The sequence below is a fragment of the Solea senegalensis genome, linkage group LG12 (genome assembly GCF_019176455.1).
Source record: "Solea senegalensis isolate Sse05_10M linkage group LG12, IFAPA_SoseM_1, whole genome shotgun sequence".
Classification (NCBI taxonomy): Eukaryota; Metazoa; Chordata; class Actinopteri; order Pleuronectiformes; family Soleidae; genus Solea; species Solea senegalensis.
This window is the reverse complement of record NC_058032.1, coordinates 20,858,668-20,872,091: the sequence shown is the minus strand read 5'-3', so window position 1 is coordinate 20,872,091 and position 13,424 is coordinate 20,858,668. Positions and strand designations below refer to the sequence as shown.

General features: G+C 40.4%; 2 protein-coding genes across 3 annotated transcripts; both read left to right on the top strand.

Annotated features, from left to right (window-relative positions):
* Positions 1 to 1,858: 1,858 nt before the first annotated feature.
* LOC122778859 (cyclic nucleotide-gated cation channel-like) lies at positions 1,859 to 9,765 on the top strand. Its single transcript, XM_044040969.1, has 11 exons — positions 1,859 to 1,894; positions 2,069 to 2,158; positions 3,171 to 3,281; positions 3,380 to 3,571; positions 3,681 to 3,791; positions 4,991 to 5,097; positions 5,201 to 5,688; positions 5,818 to 6,096; positions 6,877 to 6,975; positions 8,453 to 8,830; positions 8,961 to 9,765. Exons 1-11 carry the CDS (start codon positions 1,884 to 1,886, stop codon positions 9,144 to 9,146), a joined length of 2,052 nt encoding a protein of 683 aa, XP_043896904.1. The 5' UTR covers positions 1,859 to 1,883; the 3' UTR covers positions 9,147 to 9,765.
* A 690-nt stretch (positions 9,766 to 10,455) lies between these two features.
* On the top strand, positions 10,456 to 12,674 carry LOC122778868 (calnexin-like). 2 transcript variants are annotated; one of them, XM_044040984.1, is made up of 5 exons: positions 10,456 to 10,538; positions 10,788 to 10,873; positions 11,969 to 12,088; positions 12,346 to 12,448; positions 12,561 to 12,674. In XM_044040984.1, exons 2-5 carry the CDS (start codon positions 10,802 to 10,804, stop codon positions 12,638 to 12,640), a joined length of 375 nt encoding a protein of 124 aa, XP_043896919.1. In that variant the 5' UTR covers positions 10,456 to 10,538; positions 10,788 to 10,801; the 3' UTR covers positions 12,641 to 12,674. The 2 variants fall into 2 exon arrangements, with proteins under 2 accessions (XP_043896919.1, XP_043896920.1); XM_044040985.1 differs by having other exon boundaries at positions 10,465 to 10,538; positions 10,800 to 10,873.
* Positions 12,675 to 13,424: the final 750 nt, after the last annotated feature.

Here is a 13,424-nt window from a genome sequence, read left to right as displayed (position 1 = left end):
GCAGATAAGGGACAGCTTGGAAATTCTCTTACCAAGTGGAAAGAGACCTTTGGCTTGTGACCAAAGGGTTGCCAGTTCAAGTCCCCGCATGGTCAAGGGCTGGGGTCCAAAGGGCAACAGGGTCTCTTTTTACTGGTCTCAAGCCTGGTTAAATGGGAGGGTTGCAAATATGCAGATTATCCGCTTTGGCTCCCCCTAGAGGCAGAGAAGCCAGAGGCTATAAATTCTTTTTGACATGCTTGTTGGGTCAAAAGCTTAACCTAGTATTTGAAATGCATTTCCATGGTTTAATGTTGGCCTAATGTCAATATTATTTACATTATAGGCTCTGTATTTTTATTTCTTTTCATTATATTGATGTTAATTATATCATTTTTGATAAACAATTCAGTTGTATGGGACCATTAAACAATCCTTAAATTGTATGAGCAATACAGTGTTTCTGTTAATCTAGAAGTTCAAAATATCTTTTAAACATGGAATATGTTGGAAATCATCTTCATCTTCTATTATTATTCGGCTTGACTTGTAACTTGCTTGATTTAAGGGACTCAATTTTGTCAAGTATTATTAATCTTAAATAAACAAAAAAAACCCCATAGATTTCACTTAACTTAAACACCATTCACAAAAAGCAACTTACTTACTTACATTATCTTACCTTTACAAATGGAACTTACCTATAACTCACTCAGACTAATACTACGTTCAATATCATTTCAACAAAACAGGCACATGATTAGATTGAAAAGAGGTGAGGAGGAAGTGCAGAGAGCCAAAGTTATGATTCATTTTATATCGCATTTTTAGTAGTGATGTAAAGTAGCAATAATTGTGCCACAAGTCACAAAATAGACCGTTTTTCTTTTCTTTTTGTTCATAAAAACTGTGACGTATTTCCAAATTTCACAAATCCAGTGTGTTTATATAGTTGGTGAAAACAAAGAAAAAATTCATCAGACTGCCCATGGGTTGTACTGAAAAAAAGGATATAAGACACTCTATATTACACATTCTTATAGCCTCTGTATATACTGTACATTTAAACATAGTAATGAAACAAAGCAGCCAGAATGCTCTGTGTTCTAAGGGTCAAATAGCCTCAATTCACCTGTCCTCATCGTGAATTACTTAGTAGTAGTGTGTATGCATGTTTATGTGTAGGTGTGTGTTTGTTTGTGTTGTGAAAATATGAGTTAGGTTTTAAGTGCACACATGCTTCCAAACTCTTGCATGCCCAAGATGAATTTCTCCAGTCTGTGCACTACAGGTGTGTACTACAGGCTTATCCCATCTCTGATATACTTATATACATGTATACATATACTTATATACTATATATTAAAGTAAAAGTCTGACAAAAGGCTGCGTAAATGTGCAGGTGTGTAATCAGGAGACCATACGCACACAAAGACACACTTGGAGTTCACAGCCCACTTCAAACAAGGTTCTTGAATTCAGATGAGCTCGTTGGTGAAAAGGAACACGCACACATCATTTGCAATTTAAACCATGTTTTGTCCAGAACCATGTGATCATTCCTTTCATCTCTCAGTCCCCTTCATATGAGCCATTAAAGTCTTGTGGATTTCAATATGGTGATGGACACGAGGTAGAAACGGAGAGAAAATCGTTGGGATGCAACTGAACCAAAGATACAGTATGAAGTGAGCTGATGGATGAATGATGTGAGGTGCAGCATCAGGACACTGATCAGGTCTGTTGTCTCTCATGTCTATCATTCTGTGTCTCCCTCATATGATCTGTTGTCATTAACCACTACACATCACGTTGCCATGACATCTGGTTTCCGTGGTGATACTCGATACAGGATGACCTCGTAATGGATGAGCTTCCTTCTGTCACTGTGGGTCTGTCATCACATGTGTGTCTGGTCAGTGAGTTAGTAGAATGTGGTTGAGGCTTTTTGGCGTGTATGAACGAGTGTGTGTGTGTTTGTGTTGAATTGGAGGCTTTGGTTTGTGTCTTTGTCTTTGTCTTTGTGGTGATAATGTGTTTGGTTCTCTCTGCAGTCAGTGACTGTGTGTGTTTATGTGTATGTGTGTAGTATGACAGGACCAGTGCAGGATTCACACAGGCTCTCTGTGAAAACATGGACAGAGGAGGAGAGTGAGCGAGCTGACAGCACACTCAGCAGGTACACACACACACGCATGCCCGCACCCACTCACACACACACCACCCACGCACCCGCATGCACACACACACCGTTCGACATTCATGACATGAGGGGACATTGCATTGACTTACATTCATTTCCTGGAGACTTCCCCTAACCATAACCACAATTACTACTGGCCTAATCCTAATCCTAACCCTAACCCTAACCCTAATCTCGATCTCAGCCTAACCTTAAAACATACCTTCACATTAAAATGTAGTAATTTACGTTATGGGGACTTGCTTTTTGTCCCCACAAGTCCCCATAATGTGACTGTAAACAGGTTTAGGTCCCCACAACATTAGTAATACCTGGGTTTTATTGATACATTCATTGCTTTTATGATAAAACACATAAATTAAAAATAAGTATCTCAAAGTCCATCCATCTTCTACCGCTTCATCCTCCATGTGAGGGTCACAGGGGTCACTATGCCAGTCTCTGACATGAGGGTGATAGGCCTATGACCCAGGACAGGTCACCAGTCCATCCCAGGGCCACATAGAGACAAACAAACATTCACTCTCACGCAGACTTTAGAGTGTCCAATTTACCTAATCCCCAAATCTGCATGTCTTTGGACTGTGGAAGGAAACCAGAGAACCCAGAGAAAATCCATGCACACACGGGGAGAACATGCAAACTCTATGCAGAAATCTAATCCATCTAATCTAGTAGCCACATGCAGCTTTTCTTTTAGGGAAAATGCATGAAGAAATCAACATATACTACTGATCTAGCACCAGATACACAAAGTTAGCATCGAGCTGATAACAAACCCAAAGAGTCAAATATTTCAGAACAAGCAGAGCAAGTAAAATAATTGACTATTTATTCTATATGAAGCCTATTAAGCCTCTATATTATTTAATAATGACTGTAAGTATTTATTTTTTGTCATTGTCTGCTTCTGATTAAGAATCTGTAAATGATTATGGTTTTCCTTGTAGATGGTAATGAGTGAATTATTCTCTGTATTTGTCTGTAGAGTACAGTCGATGTGCGATGACACTTCCTCAGAACTACAGAGAATGGCAGCCATCGACAGGAGAGACATCAATTCCCAGAATTCTTTTCGTGGGCGAGGTGCTCTCTCCAGGTATGACTGCTGCCCATTAAAGTATTCAAACCTAATTATATCCAGACGTATGAGTGTAATATGTGCCCACTCATGTTTCTCCATCCACACACCCTCAGGATAGTTAGTATGGTGATGACTCTGAGAGAATGGGCACAGAAGAGTTTGGCTGAAGAGACGGAGCGACCTGATTCTTTCTTGGAGCGTTTCAGAGGCCCCGCCCACATGGAATTACAGGCTCCACCCAGCAGATTTAGCCACAGTCGCCCCGGCTCTGATACAGATAATGAAGTCAGACGTACCACACGCCCGTAAGAGACCAAACATGCAGACAAAATGCTTTGAAACACGTTGAAATGTCCTCTAACTGCCCTTCTGTCTGTCTGTCTGTCTGTCTGACTGTCTGTCCCTGTCCGTCAGGAGAAACAAGTGCAGTACTGTGGTCTTATCTCCGTCTGATGATGCATACTACTACTGGCTGATGGTGATTGGTGCTGCAGTTTTTTATAACTGGACCTTGTTAGTTGTCAGGTCAGTAACTCCATACTTTCTGTGTTCCATGTCAAGGTTTTGGATCGTATTCTCTTTTTACCCAGAACAGAAGTGGCATTTTATAAAAATGTGTTTTTGGAAAACAGTGGATGGTGACATATTATCTTGTAAATGTGGAAAGTATGAATTTGGCCTCTCTGTAACTATTAATACTATAGGCAGTTCTTGCACTATGTCTTGCAAAGGTATGGTTTCTACACTTAATGGCCCTTTTCCACTATGGTCCCAGCTCGCCTCGCCTCGCCACGGCATGGCACAGTTTAGGTTGGTTTTCCACTATAAAAATAGTACCTCAATGTGGGCGGAGTCATCACTGCACGGCTGCATGAAACTGCTGGGACTAACCCTAACCCTTTACACAGGACACACAAACAAAACAAAAATGACTAGTGACAGCGTCAGGGTTTGTGGTGCAGCTTGTTGCTCACAAAATGTTGACATTTTAGACATTTCTCTGGTCTTTGTTGGAGATTAACCCACGTTTTAAGGATTGTTAAATATGTTTAACTGATCTACAGTTCAGCATTGTTCCGCTTGATTCTTGTGTCGGACGTCTTCTTAAAAAACACTAAAAGTACCTAGTACCAGATACTGTGCTAGTGGAAACACAACTTAACTGTTCCGTGCCAAGGCGAGGTGAGGCGAGAAACACGCCATATTACTACCATCACTGTGGAGAGAAAAACTGTCACATATTCAATATTACTCTCAACTAATGTTCAAAGATGTGGATTTACCGTTTGTCGTGTAAGTACAATATATGCACATCGAAGTAAGCCATTTACTGAAGGAACTGTTAGAAGCCAAGACATGACTCACTCGTAGTTCATAAAAGGTTTTACTTCATTCATCCATTCATCCATTCATTCATCTTGAGTCAATCCCAGCTGACAGAGGATGAAAGGAACACCCTGGACAGGTCACCAGTCTGTCACAGGACTGTTAACATATCATCATTCACTCCGATAAAATCAACCTAATTCTCAATCTGCACGTCTTTGTACTGAGGGAGGAACCTGGAGAACGAGGGAACCCAGGCAAAAAAAGGAAAAGAGAGGGGAAAACACAGGACAGGAGACAGAACATCTGCCTTTATCTAATATTTGCTTATAACAATATCATTTCTCCTCTGATCTAGAATGTCACATTAGAGCTACACTCTTCATCTGTGTTTGTAGAGCCTGTTTTGATGAGCTTCAGATGAGGACCGTGTTAGTGTGGCTGGTGCTGGACTATGTCTGTGATGGAGTCTATATCCTGGACATTGCTGTTCGCCTCCACACAGGTACAGAAAATAACAAGACTGCACTTTAAATGTCCTAAATGTCGTTCCAGGACATTTAGGACGTTTGTGACAGATGTCTTTATCTATTTCGTTGCATGTGCAGGTTTCTTGGACCAAGGCTTGATGGTGAAAGATGTGCGGCGCCTGAGAGAAAACTACGTTCGAACCACACAGTGTAAATTCGATCTGTGCTCCATCCTTCCCACCGACCTGCTGTACCTGACTCTTGGAATCAGCTACACTCCTCTTCTTCGGTTCAACCGTCTCCTGCGTCTGCCGCGGCTCTTTGAGTTATTTGAGCGTACAGAAACGCGAACAGGCTACCCTAATGCTTTCCGTATCTGTAAACTGGTGCTGTACATCCTGGTGATAATCCACTGGAATGCCTGTGGATACTACAGCTTCTCTAAAGTCCTGGGTCTGGGCTCTGATTCCTGGGTTTACCCTAATGCCTCTGACCCAGAGTTTGGCTCCCTGACCAGGAGTTATGTATACTGTTTGTACTGGTCGACCCTCACACTGACCACTATTGGAGAGACACCACCTCCTGTTCGAGATGAGGAATATATGTTCTTGATATTTGATTTTTTGGTACGTCCATAACAATTGTGTAACAATTTGTTGGTAGTTTCCTGTCTAGAATGTTCATGAAACTTAGATTGTGGTTGTTTCAGGCTGCATCACAGCAGCTGATACTGTTTCCACTCATTCCTGTTCCAGGTTGGTGTGCTGATTTTTGCCTCCATTGTGGGTAACGTTGGATCCATGATCTCCAACATGAACGCCACGAGAACAGCCTTTCAGAGTCGTGTTGATGCACTGAAACACTACATGCACTTCAGGCACGTCAGCAAGGTGCTAGAGCAACGTGTCATTCACTGGTTTGACTACCTCTGGACCAATCAGAAGACAATAGATGAACAGGAAGTGCTGAGGAGCCTGCCAACTAAGCTGCGGGCAGAGATTGCCATTAATGTTCATCTGGACACACTGAAGAAGGTAAAGACACTTGTTCAGTGGGATGAAACCCTGGTCTCCATCTATCCATCCATCCAGAGGGAGTTGGAGCCAATCCCAGCCAACATTAGGCGAGAGGCAGGGTCACCCTGAACTGATCACCAACATATGACAAGGCTTATTATGACATTACATTTTTAAATAACTTTACGGTTAATAAACTGTTAACTGTTACAACTGTTAAATGGAAAAGTGCCATTACACTCAGTCCTGGTTTTAGGTTTCTTTGCAGAGTAGGAAGTTGCCAGTTTTAGAGATGCAATCATTGCACTGTAAGGAACCTGTGTGCAGAGTAGGTGCAGGAGTACAGTAGAGCTGTGTTTCCACTGAGTTGAACAGTGCGGTTTGATACAGTACGTATTTTTTTAGGAATTGTACAAAAATATCTTGCCTCTATCATTCTATTCTTCGGTACCCTTCCCTTGGAGTAAGTGTAAAATGGCACAGTACGATCAGGGTGGAGGTACAGTAGACCGTCACTCCTACAGCACGTAGGAACACATTCTCTCTGAACTGCCTTTATAGGAGATGAAGTGTTTTTAAAATTTACATTACGCTGAAAGGTTGTGGAATTATTCATCAAAATTGTGAGTTGGAGTGATTAAAGGTCAGCATCGGATTCTTGAGATTCTATTTTGTCCATCATTAAGGTTCAACACAAGGAGACAAAATAAATGGAGCCAAGCTCAAACCAGAAACTTACCAGAAACTTTGCTCATAATCATATGTCTTATGTGTGTGTGTGTGTGTGTGTGTGTGTAGGTGCGTATTTTCCAGGACTGTGAGGCCAGCCTCCTGGTAGAGTTGGTGTTGAAACTGCGACCTCAGGTGTTTAGTCCTGGCGACTACATTTGTAGAAAGGTCAGTATTACTTCTGGTGTAGTAAACTAACTGTCACACGTGTGATACATTTGTCTTGGGACATGCAGACAAGTAATTAAACAGCATATAGTACACTGAAAAAATGCTCCCCTGCTTCCAAGGTTACATAATGTGCTTTATTCTTTTTATTTCTTTTATTCTTTTACAGGAAAACTGCTTGAACCAGCAATGCTACAATTACATCTTATTTTATTTTTTGTGACTTTTATTGTTAGTAGACAGAAAGGCAATGGCAGGAAGTGTATGGTTAGCTTGTCCGAGGCCATTAAGACACATTTTTATATTCATGTGTGACACAATCTACTGTATAATTTATCTCTTAAAGTGTTTCATCCACTGATGAAATGCTTGCTGTCATTCTTATAGTTTATAAAGTATTTGTATATTGCACATTACTGTACATGTAATGATGTATGAATATAATCTAATGTGCAAAAGACTCAGAGAAGACTTATAGAGCATTTGAAACAATAAACACATTCATTCCTTTATTGAGAGTTCGATTTATAACAACATGGACGGCTTGTTTAGTTTAATCAAGTTTTACTTTGATCTAGGTTTCAGGACTGGGAGATAGTCCTGTCCTTAAGTCACATCGACTGCGCAGGCACCTGAGGCTGTTCAGGAAAGGAGGAACACTCATTCAGTTAGACATAGCAATGTTTCTCCAGGATCAGTTGGACACATATGGCATGCTTTCCGTGAACCAGCTCGGGACTCGTTCTCACCTGCAGGGACACAGGAAAATAAACGAATTTTAGCCACTTAACAAAATGCCCACCCTATAAAATCTACACCCATTTCAGTCTACCATACAGTATGTTAAGAATATCTTTGCCAAGCTTTATCTCATCCTTGCTCAGCCTTTTCCCGCTGGACACTTTTCATGAAGTACTCACTCTCCCGCACCAAAGCCCATATAGAAAATCAGCATTTTTAGCTTACGGGGACACAGGAGCCGCTATTCTGCTGCTGCCCTGTTTGATCAGTTTTTGTCACTAAGTAAATCCATACTGAGAATTTCAAACACTACAGAGTCACAAAATAACACATTTGAAATGACTGATGCTGGCAGCAGTGGATTAACAACTTCTGGGTACCAAAATTGTAAAATTGCTGATTTTCTCGATGGGCTTTTGTTTTTATTGTTCCGTTTTCAGCCAGGAAAGGATTTTAACGGTGAGAAAAAGTAGATCTTTTTAAGCTACTGTGGACTTAAGCATATGTATATATATATATATATATATATATATATATATATATATATATATATATATATATATATATATATATATATATATATATATATATATATATATATATATATATATTCTATGCTATTGTATCTCTGCTGGTAGCCATATTTTCAGAGCGAGTCGAGTGTCTCAGGCACCACATTTGAAAAACCCTGAACTATCACTTTAAAGTTAAAATCACTTCTCTCTTTTTTCTTCAGGGAGATGTGGGTAAAGAGATGTATATTATTAAAGATGGCCGCCTAGCAGTGGTGGGAGAGGATGGAGTCACACAGTTTGCCGTCCTGACCTCAGGGAGCTGCTTCGGTGAAATCAGCATCCTGAACATCAGCGGCAGCAAGATGGGCAACAGGCGAACAGCTAATATTCGGAGTCTGGGATACTCCGACTTGTTCTGCCTTTCCAAACAAGATCTAATGGAGGCGCTGCAAGAGTTCCCTCATGCCAGGGCCCAGCTGGAACAGAGGGGGCGGGACATCCTGCAGAAGGAGGGGCTTCTGGAGGAAGTGAATGTGTCTGCTGGGGAGGACCTGGAGGAGAAAGTGGAGAGAATGGAAACCAGTCTGGATCGTTTACAGGTCAGTCCAAGCAGTTCACGGCCCATGCTTCTGTGGGCTGTGAGTTGCTGCTGTTACCGTGCTGCACACACTTGTTGCTATACTGATGATAGTCGTCAATCATCATCATCAACAATCATCTTCTTTTCAGACGTGCCTGGCCCGTCTCCAGAGTGAATTCAACTCTTCCCAGCTGCGAATGAAACAGCGAGTGACTGCCCTCGAACACAACATCAGCACAGTCGCCACAGGCAGCGGCTTCCTGTCAGACGCTGATGGCAACGACAGCATCTCTGGCGGTGACGGTGTACGCAGTGAAATCAACATCCGGCTCTGAGGGAAGCAGTCCCAGCCATGATTATACACTGTGTGATATGGAAACATCAAATCATGTAAAAAACCCTGTCAGAGCTAATGTGTCTTATCCTTAGAATTTTAAAAACAAAAGAAAACACCACATACCTGTGTCCTGACTGACTGACGGAGAAGAAATGCATTTTATTTTAAGTCTGACACACTGAATTTTCATGACTGAAGTACTGGTGCTACCACTTTATTAGGTACACATGACCTCTATCTATCAAAGTTGCAGTTGTGCCCACTTTGTGCTGCTGTTGCTCACCTGCTTCAAGCTTTGACCTGCTGTGTATTCAGAGTCGGTTTTCTGGATACCATGGTTGTAATCAGTGGTTATTTAACTTACTGATGCCTTTCTAACATTCTTTAACCAGTCTAATCACTCTCTTCTGAGCTCTGGCATCAACAATGCATGTTCACATCATTCTCTGTAAACTCACTGTCAACTACATCATATTTCTTACTCATGCGTTGAACAGGTGTACCTAATAAAGTGGCCAGTGTGTGTTTATGTTTTTATGTTGACTTTCTTGTGACTATGCTACTAAAAGAAAATGGATCTCCCTCCATTATTTATTATGTATTTTAGGCACTGATTAGCTCTTTCATCTCGTTTATTTATTCCTTTAATTTTGTTTGAATTATTTTATGCTCTATTATTTTCAGGATGTCTTATAAACTGCCAAATCAAAACTATGGCTACAAATAAAATGCTTTTTAGAGATTAAGATTAATTCTGTAATGCATATACTGTATATACTGACACACGTCCTAGTATGGCACACTGTTATGTTGAGAAAAGTGTCAACAGTTATTCCCTTTTCCACTAGAGGGCAGACACTGTACATATTTGAGAACATTTAAATTTGTCCCTCTCATCTTAAGAGATCTTTTTTAAATTGAACTTAAATGAACAGTCTGAAGTTTCAGGGGGACATACTGTATCAGACTATATTTCTGCCACACGTTGAGTAATAAGAATGTTGTTTGCACTGTTTTCATGTTGTTTCTCTCTATTTTTTTAACGAGAAAAATAGAGTAGGAAAGGATATTTGTTCATTTCTGGTGTGAGCAAGAGGACGGATGATTACAGCCTTCACTGTAGCAGGTTTTCTGTCCAGCTTTGTCTCTCCTACATAACTTTAGTGTATATGAACAGTTCTATTAAATAGCTACTGTTCTAAGACAAACACTTGAGTGTAACAAGTGTTTGAAGTGACAATGAACTGGCAATGATGCAGCTACACAGCTATAATGTGCTGTGCTCACTGCTTTCTCTGCAGCAAGAGGCTTGAGAGCAAAGTCCAGCAGTGCATGCCTTTGATTTCAGGAAGTGAATTTGAAGGATCTCGTGGAGAGTGAGCATAAAAAGGTACAAACATTCTTTTTCTCTGAAGCTTGTGTTCCACTCTTCTTCTTCTCTGTGTTCTCTATATGTTTCTTTTCCCTCTTTGTCTCCATGTACTCCTCTCTCTCTCTCTTTGTCCTTTTGTTTTTTATGTCTTTGTCCCTATCTGGTTACTTATGTCCACTCTATTATCGCCTGTGTTTCCTGAGTTTGAGGACAGTTTTTGTGTATGTCTGTGTGCACAGTTGTGTAATCTATGCATGTGCATGTTAGTGTCTGTTTCAGAGATGAGGACCAGCTTTGTGTTGCTGTGTGTGACTCTGGCAGCAAGTATAACACCAGTGTCTGCTGCAGCACAGGTGAGAGCTTGCAGCTTTCATGGCAATGCTCCTTTTTTCCATTGTAAAATCTTTAATAACGTTATAATAACACTTTTAACATGTAAAGTATACATTTGAAAACCACAAAAAGGAAGTCCATAATAATCCCAGACATGTTCAAGCCAAGTAGGAAGGATTTGAGTCCCCGCCAGGTCAAGGGCTGGCGTACTCCTAAGCAAGGTACCCAGTCCCCATTGTTCTTTGTTAATTGGACACTCTAAATCACAACATTACTACATCCTGTGTATTCCTCGTGCCAAACCCAAGCCTGGATAAATGGGTGGGTCACATATGGTGTAAAAATCATTCGCTGTGAGAGAGAGAAACCAGAATAAAAATAGTTCCAGTTCATTGAACAAATTAATGATTGAATTTACATAAAATTAATGAACAGGATGAATTTAAGAAAGTCATTTTCATTACAGGTAAAACCGCAAATATTCCACTGTAATCCATATTCAGGATCCAAAATTTGATGAAACAAAACACATTTCTTTAGCAGCACAAGACCTACCATCGTACAACATAAACAACAACAGTTTATAATAGCTTTTAAAACACCTTTTCAATTTTCACGTTTACCACCAATAAATAACAAAAAAACACTAATAGAATAGAATGCAGTATTTGTAGCCCACACAATACTGTTCAGGGTGCTCTCTCCTCCACTCTCTCCTCTGCAGGTGAAGATGTAACCTAATGAGAGGAAGATTTGAACCAATAACACACAAAAGAGTTTCAGAAACAAATCACGGCCGTAAGCTTTAATTGAAAATATTATGATTATGTAGCCAGATATTACACAGAGAACAAGAGCCACATCAAAACCTACACATGTTTTCCAAAGTGCTCACACACCACTTAGTGTCTGGATGTATAGAAATAAACGACAATCAGTGTTTTCTTTGTTGCTTCCGTTCTTTCCCCTGAGAGTTCTTCTTTGATATCACTTATGCCATCTGTTGCTACTCATTGGTGTAATAATTATTGTTGGCTGTTATAGGTTATGATAAAGCATACATATTTTAACAGACTTTGTGTGATGTCATAACTTGTTGTATGTGTCGACCACAGCCAGGTATTATAGAAAGCCTCCTGATAGCCACCATCCAGCGTCCCTGGCTCTGGGGTGTCTATGTCTTCACTGTTGGACTTCCCATCATTCTCTTTATCAGCTTCATGTGGCCTGACAAGGTACAGTTGCCTTATGTGTGTGTGTGTGTTTGTTTTGGTACTTGTTTTTTGTTGACTCTTAAAGACCAGAAGCTCAGGGCGGGGCAGTTTGGTAACAAACATTACACACTTCAATAAACATGTGACTCATGGTTAAGGACAAGGACTTGGTTAGGTTGTCCAAAAGAACGAAAGCCAATGCAGTATGTGAACAAAATGTCTTAATAGTAGTAGAAGTGTGTGTGTGGTGACAGTGTGTTTGTTTGTGTTGTGTACAGCGGTTTGGACCTCCTGATCAACAGTATTTTTATAAGAAGTCGGATGATGCTCAACCAGACGATCCTGAGACGTCACAGTGGACAGAAGCGTTGTTAACCAAAGGTAAAGATTCATATTTATCCTCCTTTTGGATAAAGAGATACTATTATATGAGAAGATAAAGACAAGTTTAAAGATTAATGCTATATTCTCTTCTCTTCTCTTCTTCTCTCAGGAAAAGCCAAACAAAGAGTGACAAGGAGGAGGGATGCTCATAGTGACCAGAGGAAGTCAGACTTAGACTCTCGAACATGAGTCTCATTTTAATAAATAACCACATTGTAAGAAATATCCTGGGTCTGTGCTTTTAAACAAAAACATGTCCAGATGCAGGTGCAGCACTGGTCCAAGTGAAATGCCTGGTAAACAGGAAGAGCAAATCTTGTAAAATACCTGAATATTTTACAGTTTTTCTCGATTGCTAAGACACATTTCATGAAAGCTGCGCTCCTTTTCTCTAAACTGTGAACACAAAACCCAATTTTCAAGCTACATTCACAAAACCTCAGACTCTTGTTGCAAAACCAAACTTTCACCTCAAAACTGTTCAATCTGTGCTCAAAACTGACCTATGTTGTCAAATCGTGCCCGAGTCAATCAAAATTAAAAACACTACTGAACAGTCACTAAACACTACGTAGAAAAATAGAAAACACAATGCTCAGGACATGAAGCTGGAGAAATAAATGTTTATTGTTCACAGTAGGCTAAATGCATGTTGCAAAACAAAAAAACCTGTGCATTTAGCACTTGTACAAAAAGACAAAAAACAGAAATCTTGTGCATTTGCCACTAAATAAAGTACAAAAATATACAAATAAGTGCATTACTCAGCCACATCATCATGTCTCCGTACTGGGTCAGGCCACAGGACTTCATCCACATCACAGGCCACATTTTGTCTAGTCAGGTACCGGGGGAAAAAACCTCTGACATGTCGTATCCAGGCTTGGCATGCCTCCACACCTATGTCACCACAGGCAGGTTTCATGGCTTGCAGGAGATTTACCCTGGTGTAAGGTTGGCGTTCATATACCTT

What these genes read in the sequence shown, in the direction of transcription:
- LOC122778859 (XM_044040969.1), top strand. An exon ending in GTCAGACGTACCACACGCCC is followed by an intron (nt 3,572 to 3,680) that starts GTAAGAGACCAA and finishes CCTGTCCGTCAG; the next exon opens with GAGAAACAAGTGCAGTACTG. An exon ending in ATCTGGACACACTGAAGAAG is followed by an intron (nt 6,097 to 6,876) that starts GTAAAGACACTT and finishes GTGTGTGTGTAG; the next exon opens with GTGCGTATTTTCCAGGACTG.
- LOC122778868 (XM_044040984.1), top strand. Translation starts at nt 10,802, where the DNA reads ATGAGGACCAGCTTTGTGTTGCTGTGTGTGACTCTGGCAGCAAGTATA. An exon ending in GCTTCATGTGGCCTGACAAG is followed by an intron (nt 12,089 to 12,345) that starts GTACAGTTGCCT and finishes TGTTGTGTACAG; the next exon opens with CGGTTTGGACCTCCTGATCA. An exon ending in AGAAGCGTTGTTAACCAAAG is followed by an intron (nt 12,449 to 12,560) that starts GTAAAGATTCAT and finishes TTCTTCTCTCAG; the next exon opens with GAAAAGCCAAACAAAGAGTG.